Consider the following 18,632-nt stretch of genomic DNA (forward strand, 5'->3'; position numbering starts at 1 on the left):
ACATAGTTATTACAATATTACTAACTATATTCTTTACACTATGCTTTACATGCCCATGACTATTCTGTAACTACTAATTTGCTTAATCTATTCCCCTTTTTCACCCAGCCCCTTCTCATCTGGCAACCATCAAAGTGGTCTCTGTATCTACAAGTTTGTTTCTATTTTATTTGTTTGTTTATTTTGTTCTTTAGATTCTACATGTAAGGCATTTGTATTTCTCTGTTCGACTTACTCCACTCAGCACAATACCCTCTGGGTCCATTCATACTATTGTAGATGGCAAGATTTCATTCTTTTTTATGGCTGAGTAATATTCAATTGTATGCATGCACCATCTCTTCTTTATCCATTCGTTCATCGATAGACATCCAGGTTGCCTCCATATCTTCGGTATTGTAAATGATGCTGCAATGAACATGAGGGGAGTGTATATATCTTTTCTTGTTAGTGTTTTGGGGTTGTTTTGGATAAATATCAAGAAGTGGTATTGCTGGACCATATGGTAGTTCTATTTTTAAATTTTTAAGGAACCTCTGTACTGTTTTCCATAGTGGCTATACCAATTTACATTCTCACCAACAGTGCACAAGAGTTTCCTTTTCTCCACATCCTCACCAACACTTGTTATTTCTCGCCTTTTTGATTAAAGCCATTCCAACTGGAATGGCTTGTTGTGGTTTTGATTTACATTTTTCTGATGGTTAGTGACATTGCATACCTTTTCATTCGCCTGTTGGCGATCTGTATGTCTTCTTTGGAAAATATGTCTCTTCAGAGCCCCTGTGCATTTTTGAATTGGATTGTTTTTTTGCTATTGAGTTGTATGAGTTCTTTATATATATTTTGGCTATTAACTCTGTATCAGATACACGATTTGCAAATATTTTCTCCCATTCAGTAGGTTGCCTTTTCGTTTTGTAGATGATTCCCTTTGCTAGGCAGGAGATTTTTAGTTTGATGTAGTCCCACTTGTTTATTTTTGCTTTTGTTGCCTTTGCTTTTGGTGTCTTATTAGTTTTTATTGATTTAGAAAGTAATACAGAAAAACTGAGAAAGATAATAAAAATCAACAGGTAATACTACCACCTATAGATAGCCACCTTTAACATTTTGGAGTATTCTCATTCATTTACTTGATGAATAGATATTTTTATTGTATAATGAGGTATATTCTGAGATATAATTTGCATACAATAAAATCCACCATTTTCATATGCTCTATGTATGGTCAATGTAATCACCACCACAATCAAGATACAGAACATTTCTATCAGCTCAAAAAGTGTCCCCTGCTTCTTTGTAGTCAAACCATTCTCCCCACCCCCTCCTCTGGCAATCACTGATCTGATTTCTGTTCCTGTAGTTTTGACTTTTCAAGAATGTCATATATATTGAGTTATATGTAAGTAGCTTTGTTAGTCTCACTTCTTTCATTTAGCATAATGCTTTTGAGATTCACTCCTGTCATATGCATCTGTTCATTCTTTTTTATTGCTGATTAATATTGTATGGATATACCATAATCTGTTTATCCAGTCTACAGCGGATGGACTTTGGGATTGTTTCTAACTCTAAGCAATTATGAATAGAACTGTTATGAATATTTGTATGCGGGATTCTATGTTTGCATATGTTTTCATTTCTCTTGGGAAAATTCCTAGGAATTAGATTGTTAGTCATATAGTAAAAGTATGTTTAATTTTATACAAAACTGACAAACGGACTTCCAAAGTTGATTTACCAATTTGTATTCCCTCCAACCATGTATGAGAGTTACAGTTGCTCTATGTCTTCTTCAACATGTTGCATATTCCTTTTTTTTTTTCTTTTGGTTAAGCCATTCTAATACATATGTAGTGTATTTCATTATGTTTTTAGCTTGCATTTTCCTATATATTAATGATGCAAAGGATCTTTTTATGTATTCATTTATTATCAATATCTCTACTTCGTGAAGTTTTTGTTTAAGTCTTTGCTCATTTTTTAATTGGGTTTTTATTAAGTTGTAAGAATTTTTTATATAGTCTAGATGCTGGTATTTATCAGAACTGTGTTCTACAAATATTTTCTCCCAGTTTGCAGCTGGTCTTCATTTTTTTAACAATGTTTTTTGAAGAGCAGAAGTTTTCAATTGTATTAAAGAACAAAGGGATATTTCTAAGTACCTGTCATATGCTAAATTTTGATCAGAACAGGAGATACAATAATGCCTAAACTTAAATTTGTACTTTTTAACAAAATTGCAATCTATTGGTTTCTAGCCTACCTTTTTACGAGCTTATCATGAATATTTTTCACATCTTTAAATATTATTTTAAAGCATGATTTGTAAACATGTACATAGTACTCTCATGGCTATATTTTAATTATTTTTCCCTTTTTAGTTTGGGATATTTATGTTGATTCCAATTAATACTAAAAAAGAAGAAATATATGATTACCATTGTTGTGCAGATATCTTCATATACATCTCCAATTATTTTGTTAGCATAAATACTGCAATTGCAAAGACCAGAACAAAAGCATAGCGCTTGGTTTTATAATGGTCTCTTTTGAAAGACAACAGATGTCTAGAAGCAAAGATCTAGTCTTTCCTTGTCGTGCCGATATATGACAAAGAGCTTGTCACATAGTAGATTCAGCATATATACTTGATGGATGAACAGTTGGAAAGAAAAAGAATTCCACTGAACTTCATCCTCTCCCCATCTTCCTGGGAAAGAAAATAAGAGTTCCCTTAACCATCTACCTTGCCTTTTCAAATGAAGAGACTAAGAAGAAACTTTTCTTCTGAGAGAAAACATGCCAAAGAGATGCAGGTTCCCAGAGAGTTAGGTGACAAGCCCTGTTGCTGCTCAGCAATGCCCTTAAGGGGCCCCACCCCCAGCCCATATAAAGCCAGGGTGCAGTGGGGCGGCCACAGCTGGCACTCAGCCTCCAGAGCACCAGCTTCAGCATCGGCACTGGCACGCACTATGGCAAGTGAAGTGCAAGTCCTGCCCTCCCCGCTGAAAGGGGGGCATCCTCCCGCAGGTAGGCTGCCCACCTGCCCTCTGTTCCTTATATAGCAAGGGCCTCACTGCTGCTGCCACCCCTCCTTCCATCTGTGCCTTCACTAGAGGCACCCCAACAGAGCAAAGCTTCTCAACCTCCCATCGTTACTTTTAATTTCATGCAACCTGATTTCCTCTTATATCTTTGACTTTTCTAGGCTTGTGTATAAAGCCACCTGAGGATTTGTCAGGCCCCAGTTAAATTAAAACCAGTTATATATGAGGAGTGCAAGGGCTTGGGTGCTTGGAAAAGGAATAAATCGAGAGGTTGGACCTCTCTTTCCTGGCCGTAGGTTAGGAGTGACAACATCTACACCTGGAAGGTGATTTACTGCCATGGAAACCTTCCTCCCAGAGAGGTCTGAGCTCTAAGACTCAGTCTCCCCAGGGTGCCTGTACATTATCTGACTTCGAAGCCAGAAAGCAACAACAGTTGTCTTTTCTCCCTCAGGCTTTGGGTTGGGTAGTGTTGTCAGTGATGTAGTTTGCCTGTCAACAAGCTGAGGAGCACTTTTTTAATAAGGACCCAAGCCCTGGACGAGGCTAACTGGAAAAGGTCACTCTCAAGGCGTTTTGCAAAGCATCCACAGTATTCTCTTTCTCTTTATTTTAAATGTATGCTATTTATCTCACCTCTCTGGAATATGGGAATTAGTTTCATTGCACTTAACCATATGTTCACGTAGATTAACTGAGGTGTGTAGGCTTTTTTTAGCCGGTTGTATGTTCCCTCAACTGCCTACCTTCTTTTTTCCTTTAAGAAAGTTCTCGAAAGCTTGACCGCTTTGTTCTTGCCTTTCTCCACTTACAAAATTTATTTATTGGTATTATTCTTTGGCACCTCTAAGCCAAGGTTATTTCAATCATCTTTACTGCAGAGCATGATGGCAGATATAACCTTCGCAACGCGTGAAAAACTGACGCAGAGGTTCAGTGGTTTTCTGGTCGGCAGCCCAGCTAAAAAGAGTCAGAATTTTTGCTACTAATTCTGAGTTTTCAGTTCTGGGCACCATGCCCTGGTCTCCTGTGGCAGACTCTTGACATTTTGTATTTGTAACTAGATTTAGCAATATTTAATGTTATCTATATTTAATGTTAATGATGCTACCTAATGGTCAGGAACTATATATGCAAATTATTAGAAGAGAAGTCATTACATAAAGATAAAAGAAAAAAAAAACACCACCCTCTTCTCACTACTTCCACCTTAGTCCTTCAAAACACAGTCAAGCTAAAACGTGATTTGCTAAATTGCATTTATGCACAAAGAACACAGAGATAAACTTAAACAAATGAAAGTTTGAATAAAACCACCAGGAACTTTCTGTCCCCACCACTAATGATTGCTAATTACTCTGTGTACATAGCACACCATGACTCCATCAAGCATGTCATGCTTCTGGCATGACAATTAATTATTATGAACTGTGACACTACAGATAAGAGGTTTGGGATAATTAGAATGGAGATGAAGGCAGACTTTTGCCTCCCCACTGAGAGCAAGGGAACAAAGAAGCCTCATCCTTCAGCTTGTCTTGCTACCTATTTTAAGTCTGAACCTGTTTGCTAGGGTGCAAAATTTTATTTATGGAACAAAAATAATTTGTCACCAGAATTCCATTAAATCTTCACCTGATTTTTTTATAAGCAATATACAGATCCCTGAAAGTGAGAAGCAGTTATAATAGAGTGAAAAGGGTCTGACATGGCCTTTGAAATCAGACAGACCTGGGTTTAAACCCTGCTTTCATGTCACATCTCTGAGCCTCAGTTTTCTCATCTCTAAAATAGGGAGTAATAAATACTACTGATATTCTAAGGTTGTCTTGATCACTAAAGGAGACAACCTATGCACATAAATGTTAATCCCTGTAAAATACAGGCCTAGTGAACCACATAGCTGTCGGAAGAAATTCTCCTCCCCAGTGGGAAGACATCAGGGTTCGAGGGCTACATTAGGCACTATTGCAATAGTCAGAACAAAACGCAAGTGCAGTGGAAAAGACGCTCATGACTGCCCCACCATAGTTAAAATGGAACCACACGAAAGTCATCTAGCTGTAACTCTTTCCCTCCTACATGTGGAGTGCTTAGCGTTTTTTCTTTCATGTATATTAATACAATATATCGTACCACTGTTAGCCCTAGTTGTAAATTTTATGCTGTGAAACAAGACTACGTTACACATGAGCTGGCCTGGGCTGTCGTAAGCTTACCGTCGGATTTTCTGCTTTTCTGGTTTGCCTCACTTTCAGTTTTATAAGAACCCCATTACGTAAACAGCCAAAAATGTGTGAGTAGAAGGTGACCGAAGAAGCCAAGTATGTAATGAACTAGAAAGAGCAGGAATTTATGAGTTTTTCAATATTCCCTGTACTTTTAAATTTGGTTTAAGTCAGATGAATCAGAGCCATCAAAGAGACCACCACTGAATCCCCAGAGAGAATCAGTTTTCTGGTTCATTAAAGAGGGAAGTTTGGGGGGTGTATCCTCAAGTGTGAAACTAATACAGAAAATGGAGGGGAAACCATAGCTGCATAAGGGCCAGCATCATTAAAAATAAATAAAAGCCCAGCAAAGGCTTAATTCTCTCAACTCCAGTCTGCTCAAGTCAATTTATGGGGTTTGATCTGTGAGGTTCGAGAGAGAGATTGGGAGACCTGCTACCCCAAGCATCCAGGGGACAAGGGTTTGATGACTGCAAGAACTGCCGTTTGTTCAACACTAACTTTGCTCCTGGCACTGCACAGAGCCTTCTAGACATGATATCAGCCCCGCATACTGATGATGTACCATCATCCTTGTTTCACAGAGGAGCAAACTGAAACTCAGCAAGGCTGAGGGACTTGCCCAAAACCACACATCTAGAGGGCAGTGGGGCTGAGTTTTGAAAATAAAGTGGATCCATGACAAAAACCTTCTACTCTAAAACCTTCTCTCCTCACTTCACCACCTTCTTCTGATGGGTGTCTTGATTGGCAGCTTAAAATTTGCTGAAAAATCAAATGTAAATGCAAAGGAAGTGTTTTGCAAACATCTAACCTATAATTAAAATCTTCGAATGGAAGTCGTAAGCCACAAGGCAGAGTTCACACACACCTCTGTGTTGTTCAGCTTTTTGTCATACGTTCTCCACTGATTAGTGAAGAAAAAAGCTTAATTTTTCTTGCAGGCTTTTGTTTCTTTATCTTGACTACCCTCCACCTAAAACTGTGCAAAATGTCTGGAAAATCTTAAACTGGAAAATTATAACATTCTAAACTCAAGGGTGTTTTTGAAGTTATAAACTACAAAAGAAGCCATGAGGGCATAACTCTTACTCAGAGGTAGAGAAGCAAAATTTCATTTTCCCCACATAAGTTTAGGTTTTCTAATGAAACTATCCAGAAGAGTATCTCTCTGTTTTACATTTTTTAAAATCTAGTTCATTTGTTTATTGAAAGGACCTAAAGTCTTAACTTATGTATTTGTATTCAAAGGCCTGTTAAAATGTTAAATCAGTTTATATTTCACTTTGTCCAATTCTAGTTGATACTTCTGCAAAGATTCAAAAAGCAATATAGTCCTAAGCAATTACATAAATGATTACAAATATAGATGAACTAATTTAGTTACAGTGAGACTCTGAAGAGGTCCCATGATTCAGACCTATCTGGAATAAGCAAAAAGGGCAAGAACCTGGTTGTATTGAGTTGTAAATATTTATTTACAATGGTTTATTTAGATCCCAAGAGGCCAGTGTGAGCGGTTATCACCAGAGCTTTGAAGATGACCCTCCCACAAACTGGTTCCATCTGGTTTAGTCACCCCAACATAATGAGAGCCTTAATCTATATCTCAGTATATCTATTATGATATGAGATTATCATCTGCTGTTTTCTACTGCAGTGGCTGACCAAGTGAGATTACCAAGGTGTGGTTCATTTGTTTTCTAAATCACTCAGTTAAAGCCCTGGGCCCTATACCAGTATAAAGAGGATTTAAAGACTCCTGAATACAAGTAGGAATCTTCTGGGAGGATTTCAAATTTCTCCTCAAATATTTTATTCTTAAGAATGAGCACCTCCCTGGTTTGCATTCTTTTTACATTCCTTTTGGCATTTGTTTCTCTGTTAAGTGACTTATGTTCTTTTGAAAGGGAGGGAAGTGATAGGTTTTTTTTTTGCAAGTAGATGGGACAAATTCCAATCATAGTAAAGACTCTATAATAAAGATCATCTAATTCAATTTCTACCAAATTCACCAAAATCCTCCTAAGATATTCATGGCAGGTAGACTTCTTTTCTTCAACACACTGAAGGACAAAGGGCATACTAATGTAGTAGGCAGTCTACTTCACTTTGAAAAACAACACAAAACTGTTATATGTAGCTAGACTCTGCCTTTTTGGAATTTCCATTCTTTTGTCTTCATTGTCTCCTTTGGAAAAACATGAAATAAATGTAAATAATAATAACTACAAATTATTAAGTGCCTATCATGTACCAGGTTCTTATGTCACCTCTATTCTCTAGAAAAACCTGAACAATCAGTAGTATTCCCTTTTGGAGGGTACAGAAACTGAGCCTTGAAACTGAGCCTTAAACTCAGAGGAGTTTAAGTATCTTGTTCAAGGTCACAGAGTTCAGGAGGGATAGAGTTCTTTGGCCCTATATAAAATTTCCTCAGCAAGAAATAATTTTTCCTCCCACATGACAGCCCCTCAGATCTTTGAAAATGGCACCCTAAGCTCGCTTGAGTCTTTTCTTCTTCAGAACTGATCTTTCCAGATTCCCTAGGTCCTCATGTGACACAACTCCCTTCTCCACTCTGGCCACTTGCCTCTGGACATTCTCTGATTGTCAATGTCCTTTCAAATGAATGGCATAGAACTCAGCATTCCAAAGGGCTTCTCATTTTTTAATTATTGTTTATTTTAACAATAACTATTTGTTTCTATAGGCGGTGATAATAGTCCAAATGTAAGAAAATGTATAGAAACGATAACATCAGGAAAAACAAATGAGCACTAAAAAGAAAATAATTCAACATACCCTATTTTGAAAGCACTTGTCAGAAGAAGAATGAAAAATACTGTTGGAAAGGATATGAAAGGCCCAAGCCCTAGGTCTCCTAATGGATTCCTGTAATATACATACACACACCCATATAAAATTTACTTAGTATATGATAAAGATGGCATTTCAAATTAATAGACAAAAGATGTTTTTCAATATTATTGGGATAATCTAAAAATATCTAGCATGCTTCTATTTGACTTACACAAAATACATCTAGAAGGGTCAAGGGTTTAAATATATGGTCAAAGATTGACTGTACAAAATGAAACCATAAAAGTTTTAGAAGAAAATATGGAATAATGTTTATAAAACATCAGAGTGGGGAATTCCTTAGTGATATAAAACCCATAAAAGATTGACAAATGCAGCAAATTTCTGATGGCAAAAACATTGACAAAAAAGGCAGTAACTGGTAAAATATACTTTTTATTTGTGATGCATCTCATAGATAAAGAAGTATGAATCAACAAAAAAAAGATAAGAAAAAGACTAGCAATCTACTAGAAAAAAAAAGAGAATTTTAACAGTTTATAAAAAGAAAATACAAATGGCTTCCAAAACACAGAAACAGCTCAAACTTTAATAAAATATAAGAAATTTAAATTAAAACAATGAGATGCCTTTTAAAAAAACTTATTAGTTGACAAAACCAAACATTTTCTAGCTCACATTGTTGCAAGGGATATGGGGAAACAAACGTTGTCATTGTTACTGATGAGATTGTAAACTGGTGCAAACTCTGTGAAGGGCAATTTGGCAAGAGTTAACAAAATTCCAAATGTACATATTCTTAAGAACTAACAAGATCACTTCTAGGAATTTATCCCTTGGATATACTTGAACTTGTGCAAAATTACATATATAAAAAGATATTCACTGTAGCATTGTTTTTAATGGCAATGGATTAGACACATCTGCAATGTCTAAACATTTGGGAATTGGTTAAGTAAACACAGAATGTTCACATAATGAAATTTTAAAGATGTTAGAAAGACGCATTTCTATATAAGTATAGAAATAGAACTTGCTCCAAAATATATGGTTGAATGAAAAATATAAACAAACAAGACAAAGAACAATGTGTATCTTATGCTGCTATTTAAAAAAAAAGAATGTGTAGGTATACATACATATCTGTAGGTGGATACATAGGAAACTTGTAGCATTAGCATAATCTAGGGAGATGAACCAAAGGGCTGGCAAATAATGGTAAATAATGAAGAGATTGTAGACCTTTTCATGCTTTTGGAATTGTGTGCTTTATGCATGTGTTATAATCAAACAAATAAAGAATTTTAAAAGAACAATGACAAAGTCAATTCACAAAGGCATGGAGAAATCGAACAGGTTTTTCTTATTTTTTTACTTTATTGAATCTAGTTTTAGAAAATTGCCCATTTGACATTCCCATAAAAAGAATTAACGGGTTCAAACAAATCAATGTCCATTTGGTTTTTTCTCATTTGAGCTTGTCAGTTTTTAGATGTGCAAATTTCCTGGGAAAAGAAAAAAATATTTGCTTTGACTTGCAGTCTGAAATGGGTTGTTTCTTTTCCAAAGCTGATTTCATCTGACATTGTTAAACACTCGAATGCCTGTTAGGTCATCTGTAGCCTAATGAACACTAATTGATCTCTTGAATGGCAGGATTATTAATGCAGTTTAATTACTCATTACAATATCTGAGCTTGGCCAACATTGGAGGTTTGGGGTCTGGGATGAAAGATGGGTATCCGGTGGGATCAGAAGCATCTCTGTTGAATTAAATGCTTGTTATCACCGCATGCCCTGACTTTTGGCTCATTCTCAGAATCGGGCTTTTAAAAGCTTTAGTTGAAAAAAGAAAAAAATGCAAGCCTTGCACAAACTTTAATCTTGTGGGAAAATAGGAGGGTCGGTCACATTGTAATTGTTGGTTGCTATCATGAAGAATGTAATTGGTTTGATAACAAGAAAAAATGTTTTTCAGTAAAATGCCTAAGGGAGTGTGTTGTTATTCTCCTGCCCAACTCGAAGCTGTAACTTGCTGCCTTTTTAACCTCAGTTCCACCTCTCTGGACATAAACAAGCAGACTTCAGAGCTTCTCCTCCTCCCCACCTTGTTTGCACGAAACATTTTTTTCTTTTTTTATGAGGTTTTGGGGTAGCTTTTTTATTGTATTGTTTTAAATAAAAGTTTATATCTTTAAGTAAATTCTAAAATTCTTTTCAAATCTAAATTCATACTTAAGATAACAAAGCAATCTTTCTCTTGCTGTTCTACCATGACTCCTGTGTTGATGCTTTTTTATTTATAGTAAAAGCTGGAGGAATGCGTATTTCCAAAAAACAAGAAATTGGTGTCTTGGAGAGACATGCAAAAAAAACAGGATTGGAGAAAACAAGGTAAGAGACTGCTTACTTTCTTCTCCATCACCTCCTCCAGAAGTCAGAGGTCTCCCAGTATTTTAGGACAAACCAAGGCCCCTGAAGGCCTTTGCTAAGCAGGCTTAGAGGCAGCCACCAAGGTGGGGTGGGAATCAAGCTCTCTGGTAATATGGGCTAGAGGTGAAAGGCACACTCAAATGAAAGGTGGCTACCTTCTAGAGGACCCTTTCTAGGCGCCCATCACTAACCCCACCCATCCTCCTACTCTCTGAGTCCAGCCCAGCTGTCTTTGTACGTAAAAGACTGGATCCTAAAATGCATTCAAACCCGAAGCAGGTCCCTTTATCCTATTTTCACATTAGCCTTTAAAATATTGTCCCTAGGCTGCCCTGTTTTCATAATATGCTTTCTGCTGAAGCAAATCTCCTAAATTAAAAATAAATGCTTTTTTTGTTGTTTTAAATTCACCACTCAATTATTTACAAACTACTAATGGCCACTATATTTGGCATAGCCGGAAGGCTTATATGTACTGAAGCTATCTCTTCCCTGTTCCTTCCACCACAACCTTGACACAATGCACTATTCCCAGAGCTAAGCTGAGAGCTGTGGGCTGGATTAGATACGCAAATGGCTCAACCACTTGATTGATGCCTTAGTTAAGGAAAACGAGTGCGTTCAAAAAGAAATACATGTGCAGAACTGTCTCCTCCAAGTAGTGTAATGAGGGGCGCTGCGGACACTGTTAATTTCAAGATGGTTTCCTTGGATGAGTTGATGAATGTTTCAAAAGTTGTCAATTAGAGGATGCTCAAGGTACTTCTTTAAGAATTAAAATGGCAAAAGTCTCAGAAAGGGAATTCGGAGAGACTAGACTGGAATTCCTCTGGCTTTTTCATATAAAATAGTTTGAGATCACTTTTAAAGTTTTCTTTCTGATTTCTGTGAAGGAAATTTTTTGAAGACCTTTTCTCCTTTAAAATACTCATTGGCCCCATTAGCAGTAAGTTTTTCTTTCTTCTGATACCAGAACATAACCATCATATATGAAAGCAAATTTGCGGGGTGGAGGGGTTCTCAAAAGTAGGGTGGGGCGTCACATATTATTTCTCTTCTGACCCAGAATCTTGGACAGTTCCTAGAATAGAGAAAGTACTCTGTAAATTATATCAGACTGTTGTTGAAGTGCAAGTCGGTTAATTTTGAAAGTCTATTCTGTTAGTAAAACCTGTCTCAAGCCTACACCCTATTTATTGACACTTTTAACATGCTTGGGCCAGGGGCTCAGAAACTAAAGAGTCCTATCTTGGAAATGACCTTCTAGTTGGCAGCCAGTGGACAAGTCACGTTTCTCTGCACCTCAAACAATGGAGACTTACTATTAATTTTAACAGTGCAGGAAGGGGAGTTGCCTAGAGAGTAACAAAATGGTGATTGGAACCCTCTTTTTAAAAAACTCAGTTGTTTTTTAATAGTCGTTAAAAGAAAATGAAAAACTACTACAAAACTTAACAGCAAGAAATTTGTTTCTTTCTCTCTCTTGCCCTATTTACCAAGGATAGATATAAGCAGATGGGATATGAAGCTTATAGAATGTGGAAGCCATTTTAAAGAAAAATGGTTAAAAATTACAAATGTGAAATGGTGAGTCCCCTCACAAGGCTTCGGAAGGAGACTGTGCAGTAAAAGGCCGTGAAGCTGAAGCTTCATTGGCTCCAACGTAAATTCACCTCTGCTGCTTGCTTCTGCTTCTTGAGTGTTTGCACAGAATATGAGTGCTTCATCGTCAGGGACAAATATCTCTCCTTACACCTTCCTGAAGAATAGCTTTTGAAAAATATATCCTAGAAAATAGATTTCTGGGCATCATCAATCTATGTCCATTTCCTAATAACTTCTACCAACTAACACAAACCATCCAGGAAAAGAAATATGCCAAGTGCAGAGTTTCCTTCAAGGAATTAATACTGTAGGCTCAGCCCTCATTGAAACCCTCCTACAAAATAACTTGGCCTGAGAAAAGAAGCCGAACACATGCTGCATGATTCATGTTCTGAAGTTCAAAACAGTCAAAACTAATCTATGGGACTTTAAGTCAGAATAGTGGTTCTCCTTAGGGGCAGCTGGTTAGACAAGCGTTTTAAGTTTATGAATATTCACCAAGCTACACACTAATATGTGTACTTTTCTGAATATGTGCTACGCTTCAGTGAAAAGTTAAAAAGCAATAGTAACAAGAACTTGGCCTACAAAACTTGTTGTAGCACGTGGGCACACGGACACAGGAATTTTTCCCGTAGGTGTAGCCCAGCAGAGTGAAAGCTTAAAAGCCAAGGAGACCGCCCTGTGTATAAATCATTTAGCCTCTTCAGTGGGAAAGTTTTCAGGTTCTACGTGAAGTCTCTTTTCATCTTTGCAGTGCCATTGCAAATGTTGCCAAAATGCAGACGATGGATGCCCTGAATGACACACTGGAGAAGGTGAGCCGTGGGTGAGGCGCATCATGCGATGCACCCATTCAGTGTTTACCCCCTGATCAGGCTGCGTAAGGGAACAAGTCGAGGACCACTGGGTTTTCTCCAGCTCAGAGGTTGGATGTCTTTGTGAAAGAATCTGCTTTCAGTCCGAGGAACACAAAGAGGCCTTGGTGAGAAAAGCTGTTTCTCCCAAATTCCTAGTGTATGTTTAATAAATCATCTCAAAAATAAGATAGAGAATACAGCAAGAATCCTGACATCAGATTGGCAGAACTTTACTTTGCCAACCCAAATATTTCTCGGAAACACTGGCATGTTTTTATAAAAAGGCAGCCTATGTATTAGGAATTCCACAGTTTTTAACCTTCCTCCCCACTACTGCATTCCCGAAAGGAAATATTTTATTTGAGGCAAAGGTGGGTGGTGGAGGTTTGCACAGTTTAGGACTGGAGGAAGGCTGGATACTGGCTGGGTTTAGCCAATAAAGCCTGTTTATAAAGGCAGTTGACCATGACTATTTTTATTTCTATATCTTGAATTTCTTCTAAGTAGGTCAGGAAACTCGGAAGATTTTTACCAGAGAGAAAGTGGTTTGGTTTTAGATCCATGAGTTTGTTTTAAAATTTTGTAGGTGAGCTGAGTGAGGGTCCTTACTTTACTTCTAAGGGGCAGATACATTGCATTGAAGGCAATGAAGAACCACACTTTTTGCCATCTCCACATTTATTGAAGGGGAGACTTGCTGTTACTACCAAAATTGGGGATTTGAAAAAGGTTAGATCAGAAACTGTGCCGCTAGACCTCTGTGGCCCCCTTTGGCATTGGCTCCTCCACTTACTATCTGTATGACCTTGAATAAGTTACTTATCCTGTGCCTCAGATTCATCACTTGTAATATTGAGATAAGGAAGAGAATATATTTCACAGGGATGTTGAGTGGAATAAATGAGTTTATACCAGGGAAGCTCTTAGAACAGTGCCTGGCACTGAGTAACCTGTTTGCACTCTCTGTTCTGGTTAGTTAGCTTTGGTATGTCTGAAGACCACAGTATGTTACAAGGCAGATAGTACAAGGCAAAATCTTGATTGTAGGACACAGCTACAGAGCCTTTTAATGTAGGGGTCTTGGTTCTCCATTCAAACAGCCTTGAAGTGAGGCCATAAGTGATTCTTTGCCTTGCTGACTTTACAAGAAGGGCAGAGATGGATGATGCCCTGCCATGGCAACACAAGCTGCCCACTCTGCATCTCATGTTCTCTTGCCCACTGAACACCTCTTCCTCAGGGGCAAGAGAATGCCACAGTAGTAAGTGGAACTGGATAGTTCATTCCTCTAGAATATATGTTCACTCAAAACAAAACATTTAAAGAGAGAGGTCAATAAAGGTTGATTATACTGTGCATTAGGTATGATGCAGGAGTATATACTATTTCTTATAGACATATGTGTATATATCTATGTCATAAAGGGGTTCTTTCCCTTTTAGTTAAAAATATCACCTCTTTATTTTAGTGATAAAAAGAATCAAATGACAACAACGATAATAAATTGTATTTGGAAACCATAAGAAAACATTGAGATGGTTTGCTGTTAGAAATATTTTTGACAGCAACTATACCTATTTAAAAAGTAACAGTTCAGTGTTTACTGGAGTAGGACTGTTGCTCAGCCTGCACAGAATACTGGCTAAAACAGGTTCTTACGTCAGACATCAGGTGCTTGGGTCTTATGCTGGCTCTGTCACTCTCTAGCTGTGTGTGTGTCCTTGGGCAGTTTTCTTCATTTTTCTGTGCCTCTGTTTCCTCATCTGTAAATGTGAATATAATTAATAGTATCCACTTCACAGATATGTTGTGAAGTGGTCACAAGTGAAATTTTATATCATATGCAAAATACTTAGCCCAGAGCCAGACACAGTTAGCCCTCAGTAAGTGTTAGCTTTTTTTCCCAGGCAAATATGCCACAGGGCATCATTTGGAACCCCAGGCAAAGGATAAGGGGCCAGAAAACCAAGTCACATGATTGTCATGAGTGACTATCTTGAATATGGAAGTTGATGGGATCCACATGTTTTCTTATAGCTAAGAAAAATCCTCTCTGAATCCATAATTCAACCTAAAGTGTAATCAGATTTCATAATAAAGGTCAACCTGGAATGGAAAGAACAGTGCCTTTTAAAAAATTTGTCTGCTGCTGTCAGTGGTTGTCAGGAGCTGATGTGGGTGGAAGAGCTGACCACAAAGTGACGGGAGGAAATTTGGGGGTTGATGGAATGAGTGGCTCTATGTCTTGATTGTGGCGTTGGTCATAAACTGCATGCACTTGTATAAGGGTATATTTTTCCGTAGATAAATTATACCTTAATTTTCTTAAATAAAAAAATACATTAAGCTTTAAAGCCTCATACAAAAAATTAAGAGATATAAAAGGTATATCTGCTGATAAATTTTCACCTGCAATACAGTGATTTACCTCCCACCACAGAACGTATTGTCATGAAGATCTAACAATGTACAATTGGTCACAAGAAATACAATAGCAGAAATGAGGATCATATTCTCTGCATTTACTAACATTCATTCATGCCTTCAGCTAGAATTATGCCTAGTTCCAGGAACCCATGTTTATTCTCATACCAATTTAAGAACTTACAGTCGAAGTCAATGAGGGTACGATCCTTTTTATATCATCTCAACAACCATTCAATCACGGCAGGAAATTTCTATCCATATGCTATTATCTCTGGATACTCTACTTTAAAACCAACAACCTAGAGTTGAAGATTTGGGAGAATGAAAATCCTCAAAAGGTTGGAATTGTACAAATCTAAGTGGGAAGCAGCTTAAAATTTCCCTTCCCACTATTTTCCCCACTGCTTCCTGCACAAAGATCTCTCTTCCCCAATACCTTTCTCTTTCCTTCCCTACCAGCCAGCCCTTCCCATCTCTTCCAGCCCTGAATAGTGAGAGAATTCGTGTTGCCCAGCGACAAGCCGCATGACATGGTATTCCTTGCAGAAAAGGAGTTATGTAAACTTGAAAGCTCCCCAGGCTAAAAATCTGGGAGACCTGGTCTTAGACCAAATTTTACCTACTCCTTAGAGTTTGACCATTTAGAAGTCATGTGGCTCCTCTGAGATTTGTGGTTGCTCATTTACTTTTTAAGGCAGGGGGTAAAGAATGATACTGCCAAATGTATTAATTCCCTGGATGGTTGTGGAAGTTATATTTGGCAGTAGTTGTGACGCTTCTCCAGAACATGAAAGTACCCAGTTAAAACATTAGTAACAGGGTTGGGTTATGGTGGGGAGGCGGGTGGAAAGTTGAAGCCTAGTCAAAGTTGGGGCCACTTTTCAAGTTGCCAGTTGCCTCACCCCTGCCAAAGTTAGTGAGATGAATGTGAAATGGGATCCTGGGGGAGAGGAAACTATCAAAGGCATCTGCAAATCTAAAAAGGTTTCTCTTGTTCTGGAGATTAACATCGCCATAGGAGTATCCTTGAATTTCCTTAACTCAAGCCCAATGTTTTGTTTTAAGCACTTTGCTTAGCTGGGTGTGGAAATTTAAGTGCCAGTGTTTAGTTGGAAGTTAACACCCTGGAAAGATGAATGAAAAAGCTGCCTGTATGCAACGCTGCCTAACTCCAGGCTCTAAAACAAAACCTGCCACTGATTTTCCTGCGTCTAGAATTTCTTTCATAGCTCCGATCATAAAGACTTTTAACATACTTTTGCTTTTTCTCTAAAATGAAAACTATAGGTTCTGAGGTCACAGCTACCCAAGATGAAGGTAAATTCTCACTGGGGTAGTTTCTACTGATCTGCTTTTCAGGTTCAATATATTGCCTTTATGTGATAGAGCCACAACAGGGCAGAATCCTTACGTGTATACTGGCCTTGAGTTCCTTGTCTTGTGGGGTTCTCTTACCCTAGATTTTCGTACCCTAATGAGTCAGACAGGAAACATCTTTCATTCTATAAACCTTATCATTTAAAAAGATGAATGATTAAAAATCCAAATTAAAAATCCAAAGCTTCCCCAAAGTTAAGATGTCAGACTAAAGCGCAGTTGATTGTTGGTTATAAGTTGGTTACTTATTTCTAGTTCAGACTCGAAAATAAAATCTTCCTATTTACACTGATACAATATATACAACAAAGAATTGGGCATTTAAGGGGTTGACTGTTTTATTTATAGTTTCATCAATTCTAATGGAAGACTCTCTATAGACTCCACAACACCCCACCCTCACCCCTACTCCACCCAAGTCTTTCTATATTAGGATGTTCCTGATTGAGGAGGTGGGAATATGAGAAAGAGAACTTGACTCTCTTGTTGTATGTATATTCAAGAGTTGCTATAAAACTCTCTTACTGCCCCCTGCCTTCCACCAAAATCCTGTGCATCTGTAATTTAATTATGGGCAGTTTCTCTAAAGCTATTATCTTTGCCAGAATTATTTCCACTTTCTTCTCAATCCTGTTAGTTTTCTATTTCTCTCCTAACTTTCTCAAACCAGTTACAGATGGCCAACAGCCCCCACAGGCAGTCTCCCATTCCTGTTGATCTTTGCATTTCCCTCCTGAGAAGCAGTGGAGTAGAGTTTTTAGAACCTCAGTTAAATGCATTTAGTTAAAATGTAACCTTAAACCCTTGTGCATTACTGATGAGAATGTAAAATGATGCAGCCACTATGAAAAACAATATGGCAGTTCCTCAAAAAATTAAACATAGACTTACCATATGATCGAGCAATCCATTTCTGGGTATATGCCCAAAATAATTGAAAGCAGGAACTTGAACAGATATTTGTACACCGGTGTTCACGGGAGCATTATTCATAATAATCAAGAGGTAAAAGCAACCCGAATGTTCGCTGACATATGATAAATGAAATGTGGTATGTACACATACAATAGAATATTATTCAGCCTTAAAAAGGAAGGCAATACAGACAGATTCAGCAACATGAATAAACTGAAGACATCGCGCTAAATAAAATAAGCCAGAAGACATAAAAGGGCAAATGATTTTACTTATATGAGATATCTAGAGTAGTCAAACTCATCAAGACAAAAGGTAGAATGGTGGTTGTTAGAGGCTGGGGGAGGAGAAAATGAGGACTTATTGTTTAGCAGCGGTCCCCAAACCTTTTTGGCATCAGGGACGGGTGCTCCTATGAGGATCTAATGCCTGATGATCTCAGGTGGAGCTGAGGTGGTGATGGGGAGCAGCTACAAATACAAATGAAGCTTTGCTCACTTGCCTGCCATTCACCTCCTGCTGTACCTCCCGGTTCCTTAACAGGCCATGGACCAGTACCATTCCGCAGCCCAGGGGTTGGGGACCCCTGGTTTAACGGCTATACAGTTTCAGCTTGGTAATGAAAAAGTTATGTAGATGGGTGGTAGCGATGGTTGCACAACCATGTAAATGTATTTAGTGTTACTAAACTATACACTTTAAATGGTTGAAATGGTAAATTCTATGTTAGGTGTCTTTTACCAACAACTTTTAAATGATCAAAAAATGTAGCACCTAAATTGTGTATATAAACCTGGAGATAATCAAATAACGAATTAGTGCCACATTCAGTAATAAGTGTGTTCAAACACACTGTTCTCGTTTCCCCTTTCCTTTCCCACCCCCACCCATCATCACTCTCATGCCTT

At 37.8% G+C, this 18,632-nt stretch overlaps 1 protein-coding gene across 1 annotated transcript in view; it reads left to right on the top strand.

Moving 5' to 3' along the window:
* The first annotated feature begins 2,911 nt into the window (after positions 1–2,911).
* DAPL1 (death associated protein like 1) overlaps positions 2,912–18,632 on the top strand; it is a 17,732-nt gene continuing 2,011 nt past the window's right edge. Inside the window, exons 1-3 of the mRNA XM_039855572.1 lie at positions 2,912–3,036; positions 10,414–10,501; positions 12,903–12,963. Coding sequence (XP_039711506.1) covers positions 2,979–3,036; positions 10,414–10,501; positions 12,903–12,963 — 207 coding nt within the window. The 5' untranslated portion in view covers positions 2,912–2,978. The remainder of the gene's footprint in view (positions 3,037–10,413; positions 10,502–12,902; positions 12,964–18,632) is intronic.

Source organism: Pteropus medius, unplaced genomic scaffold (assembly GCF_902729225.1).
Source record: "Pteropus medius unplaced genomic scaffold, Ma_sr-lr_union100, whole genome shotgun sequence".
NCBI classification, from domain to species: Eukaryota; Metazoa; Chordata; class Mammalia; order Chiroptera; family Pteropodidae; genus Pteropus; species Pteropus medius.